This window comes from Lagenorhynchus albirostris, chromosome 21, assembly GCF_949774975.1.
Source record: "Lagenorhynchus albirostris chromosome 21, mLagAlb1.1, whole genome shotgun sequence".
Classification (NCBI taxonomy): Eukaryota; Metazoa; Chordata; class Mammalia; order Artiodactyla; family Delphinidae; genus Lagenorhynchus; species Lagenorhynchus albirostris.
Window position 1 is genome coordinate 2,148,187 of NC_083115.1, and position 13,814 is coordinate 2,162,000.

At 43.8% G+C, this 13,814-nt stretch overlaps 2 protein-coding genes across 2 annotated transcripts in view; one reads left to right on the forward strand and one right to left on the reverse strand.

Annotated features, from left to right (window-relative positions):
* Positions 1 to 247: 247 nt before the first annotated feature.
* SMIM19 (small integral membrane protein 19) lies at positions 248 to 13,768 on the reverse strand. Its single transcript, XM_060136604.1, has 4 exons — positions 13,619 to 13,768; positions 9,405 to 9,542; positions 7,745 to 7,869; positions 248 to 2,069 (listed from the first exon to the last, which is right to left on the reverse strand). The coding sequence occupies exons 2-4, from the start codon at positions 9,536 to 9,538 to the stop codon at positions 2,005 to 2,007; spliced, it is 324 nt and encodes a 107-aa protein (XP_059992587.1). The 5' UTR covers positions 9,539 to 9,542; positions 13,619 to 13,768; the 3' UTR covers positions 248 to 2,004.
* Positions 13,638 to 13,814, forward strand: part of SLC20A2 (solute carrier family 20 member 2) — a 104,634-nt gene continuing 104,457 nt past the window's right edge. The window contains exon 1 of the mRNA XM_060136597.1: positions 13,638 to 13,781. The gene's annotated coding sequence lies outside the window, so the exon portion shown is untranslated. The remainder of the gene's footprint in view (positions 13,782 to 13,814) is intronic.

Below are 13,814 nucleotides of genomic sequence, written 5' to 3' on the forward strand. Positions count from 1 at the left end.
CATTTTCTCTCTTATTTTTACTCAATACTTAAATACATTTCCGACAGTACAGCAATTTCACCCTAAACTCTGCATCTCGTTTTCTGCTGAATCCTATCAGGAGCTCCACCTGAAACAGTGTGGGGTCATCTGTGCCCCTTGGAGCAGTGGGCTGGGCCCAGCTGTGCACCCAGGGAGGCTGCCCCTCCATGCTTACCGCAGAGCATCTTATGCAGTTAAAGAGAAATGAGGAAACAGAGAACACAAGTGTTACTGACCTGTTTATTAGTCATGCCTTTTTTCTTCCAAAGAAAATAGTTCCATCAAACCCTTGGTGGATTCAGGGGCAGAAGCAGGACAATAACTGGTGTCTCTTTGAAGTGTGGCTGCAGGGCATCCCCTGCTTTCCCAGCTCAGCTGTGGAAGCAGAGAAGAAACTTCAAAGGCGGACTTGCTGTTGATCCTGCTGGTGGAGGCGTGACTCCCATCAGCGGGCTTCAGAGAAGAAATGAGGAATCTTCCTCTCTCACTTGCCAGAGTTCCACTCTCACCAAATGATCTGTGAGGTTTTAGTCGTGACTGTCTCTGTCCAGTGGATGCAAATAAAAAACCATCACAGTCCATTTCGTTGTGACTGATGTTTATTTAGGTACACTGTACAAATCAGCTGAGATAGCCAGTTTTCGTAATTTGTCTAGATTTGTGCCACACATCAGGGACAGCAGGTAAACCGCCCCCGTTCCTGATTACATGAGAGCAAAGCAAAGTTTAAGAAGATTGTCCCCTTGCTGCTCTGCTATCCCCAGGCCATAATCGTAACTGTTTACAATCCTTCAGTCCGAGTATTCATTCTACATACAGGCGGTGCGTTCAAACTCATCTGTGAGTTAAGAAATAATTATTCCATTTGGTCAACAATTCACCTTATACAATATATATATATATTTGAAAAGATTTAAATTTTAAAAGTAAATGCAATTTCCCTGAAATGATTTTATTTGGTCTAAACCTTTTCATTTATATTCTTTACTTCATAATTATAAAGGAAAAGGCAATAATGCTTGAAATATTAACTCTAACTCTTAAAATTATAGTTTTGATTCAAAAACTAATTTATGGACAGTTACATGGACAGTTGAACTTCCCTGCCACTATCCCCAACCGGCTTTTATTTAAATAAATATGAAAAACTGGGTGAAAACATTTCAATGTACAGTACAAAATGGTACAAGATACGAGAGTCTGCAGGGAAGCTAAGAAACCATACAGTTACATTAAAGACTGATGGCCACATGACCCCAAAGCAAGCCGCTGACACCAGTCAGAGGTGCCCATGTATTCCGCAGTATAGCCCCAGCACGGCCGAAAGAAGACTCTTCTGGTGGAAGAAATTCCTGGGAATATAATTAAGGGGAACAAACTCCAGTCACAGAAAACTTCTACAGTTAGCAGGGGGGGTGCGCATCACAATTTCACAACGCAGAAAAGACAGTTTACTGTGCAAATTCTGAAGTAGCAAAAACGGTTAATTCGGTTAGAGGTAACAACAGCCATAAGAACATACGTTAGTCCGTTATCCTTATTATATTTATCCCAGAACACAGTCGAAGAGGAAGTTATTCCAATGATTAGATTTTTATTTTTTAAGTTGGCAAAGAAGTTCCAAAGTGGCATCAGCTCCAGACTCTTGCTTCCAAAGATGTGTTTTTATTTCCTGACTGTCTCCTGAAGGGATCAAAGTCTTCACAAGGTACAGTCACCATCTCTGGTGATACTCTATCTTCCTAGGTACGTGCAGACTCTCTGTGTTCAGGCCTTTTGAGGAATTTCTGATTTGTGGAACAAATGATTTGGAGATGAGGTTTAAAAAAGTGAAACAAAACACACCAACAAATTGGGGAAAAGTCACAAATAAAATGATTTTATGGAGACAGAAGTTTAAAAAAAATGCTGCTCGTGATTTGGCAGCGCGAGGAGACTGCACTCTTGAACAACGATCATTCCTGCTGCTCATTTTCTGAGATTTCATTCCAATGAGAGCTGCACGCTGTCAGCCTGGCTCTGTGGCTGCTGGTAATCATACTTTCTGGCTATTGAAAAACAAACAAAACAATAAGCAAGAAAAAAGGAGATATGATTAATAAAATCACAAAATAATTATGAGCTCACATCATTAAATCAGTCAAGTCATGATTCTCAGTAAAGAATTAGCTTAGAATTAAACAATTTTTTATTCATTAGAGGAAATTTATTATACTTCATGATCCTCTAATTTCTCAGCAGTGCTGATATCCATTCTCAGATGTTTATTATTATTGTCTTGTACATCAGGATTATTCAGAGCATTGAAATATAGGGTAAACACTAATTAAGCTACTAAACTTAAATTAACATTTTGTAATATCCTTTCTTATTTCCCATCTCCACCTCAAGATAAGTTAATAATAATGCTTTTGTCCACATCATAAGAAATTTGACTATATTTTAAATGAGAAGCCTAAGAGATTTACTGAACATTGTCATTAATATAAACTAGAAGAAAAAACAGACTTGCAATTCTGTGTTCTTTTTGTGCTTCTGAGAAATATTTATTGAAGGTCTTAAACTGAAACTAGAGAGAGTGCAGGGCTAAAGTTTTTGCAAATGTCATTCACTGCTTGGCTTTCAAACTTTCAGTCTCTTCATTAAGTTTTTACCAGCCAAGGAAGAAATACTGTTTGTTTATATACTCAGGGTGGATCCAGATTATTGTGGCTGAAAGCTTTACAATTTTGGGAGTCCTCTTTAAGGAAAAGAATTTTGTTTGCTATTTCCTCTTGAACTTCCAGACTAAGTCAGGACTAGACATGCCATCATCAGCACTAAGAATGATGCAATGTGATTGGACTCTTTATTTTTTAAATAAATTTATTTATTTACTTATGGCTGCATTGGGCCTTCGTTGTTGGGTCTTAGTTGCTGGGCACGGGCTTTCTCTAGTTGCGGCGAGTGGGGGCTACTCTTCGTTGCAATGCGCCGCCTTTTCACTGCGGTAGCTTCTCTTGTTGCAGAGCTTGGGCTCTAGGCACACGGCTTTAGAAGTTGTAGCACGCGGACTCAGTAGCTGTGGCTCATGGGCTCCAGAGCACAGGCTCAGTAGTTGTGGCGCACGGGCTTAGTTGCTCTGCGGCATGTGGGATCTTCCCGGACCAGGGCTCGAACCAGCGTCCCCTGCATTGGCAGGCGGATTCTTTGTTTTTGTTTTTTAATTAATTAATTTATTTATTTTTGGCTGCGTTGGGTCTTCGTTGCTGCACAGGCTTTCTCTAGTTGCGGCGAGCGGGGGCTACTCTTCGTTGCGGTGCGCAGGCTTCTCATTGCAGTGGCATCTCTTGTTGTGGAGCACAGGCTCTAGGCGCGCGGGCTTCAGTAGTTGTGGCACGTGGGCTCAGTAGTTGTGGCTCACGGGCTCCAGAGCGCAGGCTCAGTAGCTGTGGCACACGGGCTTAGTTGCTCCGCGGCATGTGGGATCTTCCCGGACCAGGGCTCAAACCCATGTCCCCTGCATTGGCAGGCAGATTCTTAACCACTGCACCACCAGGGAAGCCCCCCCCACCCCCCCACCCCCCACCGCAGGCGGATTCTTAACCACGATGTCACGAGGGAAGTCCCTGTGATGGGCCTCTTTAAATGTGCAAATACTCACTATTTACAAGAACAATGGTTTCCAAAGATGTCCACATCCTAATCCCCATAATCTGTGAATATGTTACCTTCTGGGGCAGAAGGGACTTTAAAGATGTTTTTAAGGTAAGGACCTTGAGAAGGGGGATTACCATGGATTATCTGGCCCAACCTGATCACAGGGGCCCTGAAAATCAGAGAACCTTTCCTGGCAGAGTTGAGAGAGAGAGAGGGAAATATAAAAATGGAAGAACGGTCAGAAAGATGCAGTGCTACTGGCTTTGAGGATGGGCGAGTGAAGCCACAAAGCAAGCAGCATGGGTGGTTTCTAGAAGCTGGAAAAGGCAAAGAAACAGCTTCTCCTTTAGAGCATCCAGAAAGAAACAGCAGAACTCTGCCAACACCTTGATTTTAGTCAGTGAATCTGCTGTAGGACTTTTAATCTCTAATTGTAAGACCTGTGTTGTGTTAAGCCACTGAATTTGTGATAATACAGCAGCAACAGAAAACTACCATGCCTTACAAACACAGGTGTCCTGATAAATTTCATTTTATGCCATTCTCATCAAAGAAGAAAAAGAGCTGTACACTGGCTTTATAATTGTATATGCTATACTACTGAATATTTTTTGATAGGATCTAGCTTCTGATTTTTGTTTGTTTGTTTTTTGTATTTGGCTGTGCCTCCAGCCATGTGGGATCTTAGTTCCCTGACCAGGGATCGAACCTGGGCCTCTGCAGTGAAAACACCGAATCCTAACTGCTAGGCCACCAGGGAACACCCACAAACTTCTGTTTTGACTAGGCATCAATGAAAACCTAACTCTTTACTTATAATTTTCTATACAGCTTCTGGTTCCCTGTTTTTGTTTTTTAAATACTTAAATTTCCTTAAGGATATATTTTTTTGAGGTGAAATACAAAAACATAAACTTGCCATTTTAACCATTTTTAAGTGTACAGTTCAGGGACATTAACTACATTCACACTGTTGTGCTGCCACCACCAGCACCCTTCTTTTGATCACCCCACACTGACCTTTGTCCTCATTCCACAGTAACTCCCTACTCCCTCCCCCACTCCTAGTGACGATTCTGCTTTCTGTCTCTGTGAATTTGCTACACAGAAGAGAAATCACACAATATTTGTTCTTTTGTGACTGGCTTCTTTCACTTCACAATAAAAATAATTACGAAGCATAATGTCTTCAAGGTGCATCCATGTTGTAGCATGTGTCAGAACTTCCTTCCTCTTGGGACTTCCCTGGTGGCGCAGTGGTTAAAAATCCGCCTGCCAATGCAGGGGACATGGGTTCGAGCTCTGGTCCAGGAAGACCCCACATGCCACAGAGCAACTAAGCCCGTGTGCCACAACTACTGAGCCTGCGCTCTAGAGCCTGCGAGCCACAACTACTGAGCCCACGTGCTGCAACTACTGAGCCCGTGCTCCACGACAAGAGAAGCCATTGCAATGAGAAGCCTGCGCACCACAACAAAGAGTAGCCCCCGCTCACTGAAACTAGAGAAAGCCTGTGTGCAGCAAAGAAAACTCAATGCAACCAAAAAAAAAAAAAAGAATTTCCTTCCTCTTAAAGGCTGAATAACATCCTATTCATGTATAGACCACATTCTGTGGATCCATCAGTCAAGGACACTTGGGTTGTGTCCATCTTTTGGCTACTGTGAATAATGCTACTCTGTAACATTCAGTTTTACTTCTTATTCTGAACTAGTAAAACATGAATGCAAAAGGGACAAAAGAGGAAACAGGGAAGGTGTACCTTCCTCCCACCTGATTAGTCCTGCAGTTCCTTTCCCCAAAGGAACTGCTGTTACTACTTCTCAGGATAAAATTTATGCTGAAGAAATTTCTAGAGGTTCTACTTGTGTAAATATATATATATATGGTTTTTCTACTTTTCACCTGAAATTCCAGCCCACCCGAGACACATACCAGTAACATCTTGCTGATCGCTCTTTCTTGCTTCTTTCTATGCGAGCACGCAAACACACAGACATCTATCTTTCTTTTAAAAATATCCAGTCTTTTCCCTCGAGTCCCACAGTGTTCCCATCAAGGTAATGAATGTTAATAATCTGATGTGTATCTTTCCAAGCCTTCCTCCAGACTTGTGTAATTATACAGAACATTTTTAGAAACAACCCAACAAAAAATGGGCAGATGATCTAAATAGACATTTCTCCAATGAAGACATACAGGCACGTGTAAAAATGCTCAACATTTCTATTAGAGAAATGCAAATCAAAACTACAATGAGGTATCATCTCACACCGGTCAGAATGGCCATCATCAAAAAGTCTATAAATAATAAATGCTGGAGAGGTGTGAAGAAAAGGGAACCCTCCTACACTGTTGGTGGGAAGGTAAATTGATACAGCCACTATGGAAAACAGTATGGAGGTTCCTTAAAAAATTAAAAATAGAGTTACCATATGATCCAGCAATCACACCCCTGGGCATATATCCAGAGAAAACTAAAATTTGAAAAGATACATGCACCCCAATGTTCATTACAGTGCTGTTTACAATAGCCAAGACATGGAAACAACCTAAATGTCCATATACAGATGACTGGATAAAGAAGAGGAAGTACATATATATATATATATATATATACACACACATATATATATATATACACACACAATGAAATATTACTCAGCCATAGGAAAGAATGAAATAATGCCATTTGCAGCAACATGGATGGACCTAGAGATCGTTGTACTAAGTGAAGTAAGTCAGACAGAGAAAGACAAATACCATGTATCACTTACATGTGGAATCTTAAAAAAAAAAGATACAAATGAACTTACTTACAAAACGGAAATAGACCCACAGACATAGAGGACAGACTTGTGGCTGCCAACGGGGAAAGGAGTTGGGGAGGAATGAATTGGGAGGTTGGGATTAACATATGTGCACTACTGTATATAAAGTGGATCAGCAACGAGGACCTACTGTATAGCACGGGGAACCATACTCAATATTCTGTGGTGACCTATAGGGAAAAGAATCGGAAAAATAACATATATATATATATATATATATATATATATATATATCTGAATCACTGTGTTGTATACCTGAAACTAATACAACATTGTAAATCAACTATACTTCAATAAAAAAAAAATTCTATACTACTTTTTTATTACACGTAGATAGGGATGTTTTGGTCATTTGATTTTAAAGGAGCAGTACCCTAGCATGTATATAATTACATCTTGCCTTTTCTCATTTAATGATACACCATGGAAACCACACCTCATTTTTTTAAATGGTGGCATCAAAGGCTGTGGCTTGGATGTACAATTCATCCTGGCTCCTTGCCCTTTAACCTTTGTTTCTTCTCCACCACTTACTCACAGGTTTTAGTACCACAGGACATGTTAATAACCTCTGGCCTGGAAGCCGTTCCTATACTGCTATGGCTGCAGCACATAGTAATTTAATTGTCAAGAAGTGACTGCAAACTCTATAAACACAAAATTTCAAACCTGAACTAAAGTAGGTTCAACTCAACGTCCCCTCAGCCAGATCCCCCAAATGCTCTTGGCCACCTCAACGCCACTGCACATGAGGGAAGTGCAAAGGAGGGAAATTAGAGACGGATGAGACAGGAGCCTCACCGACTGTTAAGGCATCTAATTTCTGCCAAATTTTCAAAACGTGAAACACGTTGCTAGGGCTCTTCTCAGGGTCTTGGAAGGGCCCCAAATAAGTGAAGTGTCCTGAAACACTAACTTCATGCAAACCGGGTTTGCTGATACTGTGTTGAGCATCTAAAAAAGGCCCTACGATTTCATTACCAGCTATTTCTTTCTTAAAAAAAAAATTTTTTTTAATTGAAGTATAGTTGATTTACAATGTTGTGTTAGTTTCTGGTGTACAGCAAAGTGATTCAGATATACATACATATATTCTTTTTCATATTCTTTTCCATTATGGTTTATTACAGGATATTGAATATAGTTCCCTGTGTCATTATCAGCTATTTCTGATAACCTTTGCCAACGAGACTCAACCCCAAAGAGTCTATTTTAAATATGCTTACGTACGTAATTAAGCACAGAATACTTACAAATGGAGTACATTTCCAGTTGCTGTCTTAACCGAATTTTGCTTATTGTGTCATAAAAGTTGGGCTCTGACACAGTGTCTGTTGGAGGTGGCACACTGAATATCCTCATAATTCTCCTTTTATTTCTAAAACACAAAACCAATGCAGAAAAGAGATTTGTATTCATAGTTGTAGGACTGTAACATTCACACGATCGTAGTAACCAGAAGCTGCATTAAAAGGACGTAAGTGGCCCTGAGTCCATCTTCTATTTTGTCCCCGTGAGATGCTTCCTGGGCTCAAGTATTCTTTCTTTCACTAGAAGTATGAAGCTGTACATGTACAGTCACAGGGTTATAAGAAAGAAAAGGCAGTAGCTGAACATGCCCACTTCATACAACAAAGCGTTTCCCCTCAATCCCCACAAAAAAAGCCCTGTTGTATGGAAAAATGCTCAGACAAAAAACGTATGATTATTTTTCCCCTCCCTCTCATGTCACGCAAATAAAACTAAGTTATTGCGGGCAGAGAATAAACAAAATGTGAGCAGACCTTAATTTTGAAAAACAATGAATAAACGATTTCTTAAATAGAGTAGCATGGCCTTAGTGGGGTCATATAGTTAAAATTAACAACAGCCTGTCTCTGCCTTTAAAACATTGGGGTGGGGAGGAGACGGTGGCTATTTTTAGGGGAAGGCTGTTACCTGCCAGCGGCTCCCCCATGCTCTGTGGAGGCCTCCTCTCGCCTGCCCCCCCCACCCCCCCCCCGGCCCCGCTCCCCCGAGAGTCCAGGCGGCCAGCTGGCCAGCAGCTCAGGGGTCTCAGGGTCGGGAAGGGCGAGCCTGCAGGTCCCGTGGCAAGTGTGGGTCTGAACTGTTCCCCGGGCGGAGCATCAATTATTCTTGGTTGACTAATTATCCTTAACTGTCTAATGCCTTTGACCTTGGTAGAGGACGCCACCGAGCACATGGCTACGGGCAGCAGCAGCTCAATCCAACTACTGCTGTTTTTCCTCTTCAAAGCACGCCCCTCACCGTGCATTTGTTTTTAACTGTACTTGAAGGAAAGGAGCCAGGGAGTGTGGAAAAGAACAGCTGAATTACGCTACAGCATCTGGAATCACAGCAAGAAATATTTATTGAGGATTTACACCATGTGGCACATCAGGGACACAAAGGTTAAATAAAAGTCCTTGTTCTCAGGGCACTGAGTTTTGGGGGACGGACAGACAAGTAATTGGATCATACCAATATTATGCACAAGAAACAGAAGGGAAGGCTTGAAATTTGCGAAGACAGAATTGCTGAACACATAGGAGTTAGAGTTTGTGCATTTCAGGGACATTGGCCCAAAATATGTGCTCATCCAAGGGTGACAGTGAAGCTGGCTGAATGAGAAAACTGAGCTATATCAGAAATGATAGAATAGGAGTATAGAGCATCTGGTCTGGGTGCCAAGAGCTGCACTTAAATCCCCATCTCTCAGAGCAACTGGGTTTTCCAAGCCAAATCCTGGTGTCCGGTAATGTGAGGGCTGACCCGACTAGACAGTGATTTCATAGCAGGAACAAAAATGCTGATGAAATTATTTTTGTGCATTTAACTTAGATCAAACAAACAAACCTACAAAACTTATAAATGGCTGGGTTCTTATCAACCCTGAGAATCTAAAGCCTTTACCTCTTGGCATACATGAAGAGCCCAAAGCTGACAAGGATCACTACCAGGTACACGTTGGTGGCTTCATTCCAGGCCTCATGAACGCTGTAATCGATAGAGCCCTCGTCGCCCATCACTCCGTAACCGCCAGGCATGGGACTGTAAGGCAGCAAAGAGGGCAGGGTTTCTTTCAGTTAGTGATGGTGTGACGGCTGGACAAGGGCTGGCAAACAGAGGGCCTGCTGGCCAGTTCCAGCCCCCTGCCTGCCTTTGTATGGCCCAGGAGCCAAGAATGGTTTTACATTTCTAAAAGGATACATTTTAAGCAGAGCATCTTCCATTTTTGCCTCACAGCCCTCAAAGCCTAAAATGTTTACCATCTGGCCCGTTAAGAAAATGTTGGCCAACCCTGGTCTAGATCACTAAGGCATGGAACATATTTTCGCCTATTTCTGACTTTGAAACATCACAGTTCCTACATAAAGGTTCAAACTTGGGATTTAAAAATCATATTTCTAAAAGGATATGGGTTGAAATGTCACTGCACAGTTTCCAAACTGTAACTATCACCCAGATGAAAGCAACTGAATACTTAAAACAGAGGTCCACACAAATGGCTGGGATGCTAAGAGAGAAGGACAGCGTTAGACCCGTGACAGCAGTCTGGATGAGATGTGCCAGCCAGGACCGTGCTCTTCCACAGGCCCCTGACACACCTGGAAAACGAAAATGTCTGGAGCTTTATCTAGTTTTGGCCTCCTGGCCCACTGTGGAAGCTATGGGATAAAAAGTTATTTTGCTATTTACACAGCTGTGACTTCTATTCAAGGAAATGCATTCTTTGGACATTCCCACAGAAAATGAATGGTAACAGCAAGTATATCAAGTAGCAAGGGAAAGAGTACTGGTTTCTTATTTGCACTTGGGAAGTTCACTGAATTTTTCCTTAAAGAGAAAGTTCTGCTCTTGTGTTAAATCTAAACTAGGTAAGTCTAAGTAAAATGACCTAATATGTGAAAGAAATTCAGAAGTGTTGTTTTAGATACTCTATCAAAAGGAGAAAAACTGGGCTTCCCTGGTGGCGCAGTGGTTGAGAGTCCGCCTGCCGATGCAGGGGACACGGGTTCGTGTCCCGGTCCGGGAAGATCCCACATGCCACGGAGTGGCTAGGCCCGTGAGCCATGGCCGCTGAGCCTGCGCATCCAGAGCCTGTGCTCCGCAACGGGAAAGGCCACAACAGTGAGAGGCCCGTGTACCGCAAAAAAAAAAAGGAGAAAAACTGAACAAATGACAGGTGATAACTGTACTGTAGTTTCTACTAAGATAGCCATTTTCTAATACCAAGAAAAAAGGTATCTGGAATGTCCAAGAAATTGTTTTGCAATTTTTTCTAGACACCCTATAACAGTGAAGGCATTGCAGAAATTCCTCCACTGAAATATCTTGCAATCTGTCCTGTGAGCCTCCAAAAAAAAATTTTTTTTTTTAAGGTAAGTGGGCTCCTTAGTTGCCTCTCCAGGGCTCCTTAGTTGCGGCTCACCGGCCCCTTAGCTGTGGCATGCCAACTCTTAGTTGCAGCATGCATGTGGGATCTAGTTCTCTGACCAGGGATTAAACCCAGGCCCCCTGCACTGGGAGCGCAGAGTCTTATCCACTGTGCCACCAGGGAAGTCCCCAAAATGTTCTTTAGTGTAGATTTGGCTCAGTAACTTAATAAGTGTATATTAAGGGCAGAGTCTGTTTTCTTTCTTACAGGTTGCCTCTGCATAAAATGAATGAAATTTCCTTGGGGTCTGCTCCCAGGCCAGGTGGCATGTTGGCCCCATTCTGGCACCTGAAGTCTCTGTCAGACGTTCGCGGACAGACTGTATTAAAGTGAGTATCGTGAATGGCCATTTAACTTACATTCTAGACATTGAGGGCAAGAGTCATTCCTCTGAAACATCTATTGGTGTCTGATGAGCATAAGGATTGGTCTTTTAAAAATTAGACAGAGAATAATAAAAACAGAACTTAAAACTTTATAGATGCAAGATCTAAATATTAAACATACCCAATTCCTACATATTAAAGATTGGCTAGGGATTTTTGTTTTTTTTTTAAGAGAGTGGGAGGCGCAGGGGGATTTGGCATTATTCACAGTTTCAATTCTTATTCCTTAAAATTGAACTCCAGAGTTTCTCTGGATGTAACATTATTCATAGTAAGTAATCAGCCTACTTTAGGAATGGAAACTTTTGGAACATCAGAGACTATAATTGTCTTTACAATTTATGGAATCTAGCATTTTTTTCTAGATTTCCGTTGGTGCCAAAACATAAAATAACGATGACTGTTTTTGGCCATAAGAGATGACTTCAGAGGTCTGGTTTGAGGTGCTGTGGAAAGGCCGGCACGGCCATGCAGTGAGGGTGGCAGGTTTCAGGATTGGGAGTTACGAACAAATTGGAGAAGAAAAGGGGAGCAGACTTAACAATGGCTACTGAGACATTTTGCAGGTGCCCTTTATCTGACACACTTTTAAAGTATTTCCTACGTGTTTTCTACCGCCTGACTGGATCTGAGCCAGATGAATTTTTTGCTTTAGTGTTCCACAAAATTCTGTTCATGTGCCACTCAATAAATGGTGTATTCCTACAGAGCTGTCCTCCTCCTCCTACAAATATGCCAGCTTTTCATTATATTTTAGAGAAGGATTCTGAAATTCTGCTGACCAAGAATGGTGAAATTTTACTGTGAATTACACAACTTGATTGGTACGCAGTGACACTACTGTTCTGGGGACACGCACTTGAGTTACTTTTAGTAGTATGGTTGTGAAAGACTTGCACCGGGGGTAGGCCTTTCGTGCCTGGTCCTCCATCATGACCAATGGCATGCCTTTGTAAGACTGCCAGGAATAAGGAGTGGTCCTGTACAAAGTCACAGTACAGACCACAGCTCCCATGTGGCCTGAACTATGACTGGTCCCCACCCAGCTCGCCACAGTCTAACCAAGTGTACACACACACACCTGCTGAGCGGCTACTGCACACCTCACAGCCTCCCTGTAAGTCTGAAGCACAATGCCCAGGGGCGTTACAGTGGTTTGTTCCTGGCAAGTTAATGGATGTTTCAGCAAGACCACCATGTGCTTGGATTGTCATTCAGGGCTTTTCTGAGAAAACTGCACCTTTCCCACATATTTTTCCTGTAAACTAATGCTTGAGCTATTTCAGTAAGGAGTTGCTAGGATGAGCTGAACATAACTATCCAGAGATAAAGTTGGCAAAATGTGACAACTGGCGCTTGATTTCAGTTTGACAAACTTTTAAGTAGAGAACTAGTACTCTTCTTGGAATCAAGCGGCTGTATCATTTTTAAATTATTTTCTGTATTTGGGGTTCCCGATGCCGTGTCTAGGTGGTTCAGTTTTGAGGATCACTTGTCATCGTGTCCTGAATGGTATCCATTTCGTCTCTCACTTAGAGCTTCGCTATTTTGAAACAAGTTCAGATTGGAGTCACTCACACAGTTCTACGAGCTCCATACAACACAACCCATCGCATCAATGTTGTTTTCCCTCAGTCCTCTGAAACGCTAAAGGCTTGGGTTGCTGAAGCGGGAGGGTACAAGGTCACAGGCCTTCAACCAGCAAGACGAAGGCAATTAACATCTGAGGGGCCTGTGCTGGGCAGTCCACATATGCATTTAATTGTTACCATCACCCTGCTGGGAGGCACGAAAGATCCACCTGGCAGACGACGCGGGGTGGGGGGCTGGGTACACAACTCGCCCAAAACCACCCAGGCTAGCGAGTCGCACGCTGGACTCCCAAACGTGGGCGCTTCCGGCCCTGCCCAGACTCGTGAGACTTGCCAGTCCCGGAGAGAGGAGCAGTCTAGCGGGCAGACAATGTAAACCCCCACCCCGGCAGGCGGCAGGGGCCGGAGCCGCCAGGGCTCGGCCGCCGCGGGCTGCGCGCGGTGCGATCCTGAAGCGCGCCCGCTCCACACCCCCATCCCCCCATCCTCCCAGCCCGGGTGCCCTGCGCTGCGCAGGCGGCGGCCTCCGCCTTTCGATCCGCGATTCTGGAGCTGCGGGCCTCACTGTTCCCTCCAGCCTGGGGCGCGGCGGCAGAGGAGCTGGGACGGCCGGGCGCGGGGCTAGGGGCGCCCTCGGGCTCCCTCGGGCTCCCTTCCCTCCCTCTCACCCTCCCCCCGCATGGAGGGGCGGGGCGGGGCGGGGCGACTCACGCCGCTAGCTCTGCAGGCGGCACGCGGCCCGGCGGCTCTGCTCCGCGCTCTTTCCCCGGCAGTCGCGGCCGGACGCGCGGAGCCGGTTACCGCACGGACCGGACGACCTCTGCTTCGTCATTTCCTGCCGGCCCGGCGGCTTCCGGATGGAACGAGGAGCCAGGTCTTTCCCCCCCCCGCCCCCCCCGCCCCCCTC

What these genes read in the sequence shown, in the direction of transcription:
- SMIM19 (XM_060136604.1), bottom strand. Translation starts at nt 9,538, where the DNA reads ATGCCTGGCGGTTACGGAGTGATGGGCGACGAGGGCTCTATCGATTAC. An exon ending in CTCTTCATGTATGCCAAGAG is followed by an intron (nt 7,870 to 9,404) that starts GTAAAGGCTTTA and finishes TTTGTGTTTTAG; the next exon opens with AAATAAAAGGAGAATTATGA. An exon ending in ACTGGAAATGTACTCCATTT is followed by an intron (nt 2,070 to 7,744) that starts GTAAGTATTCTG and finishes GTTTTTCAATAG; the next exon opens with CCAGAAAGTATGATTACCAG.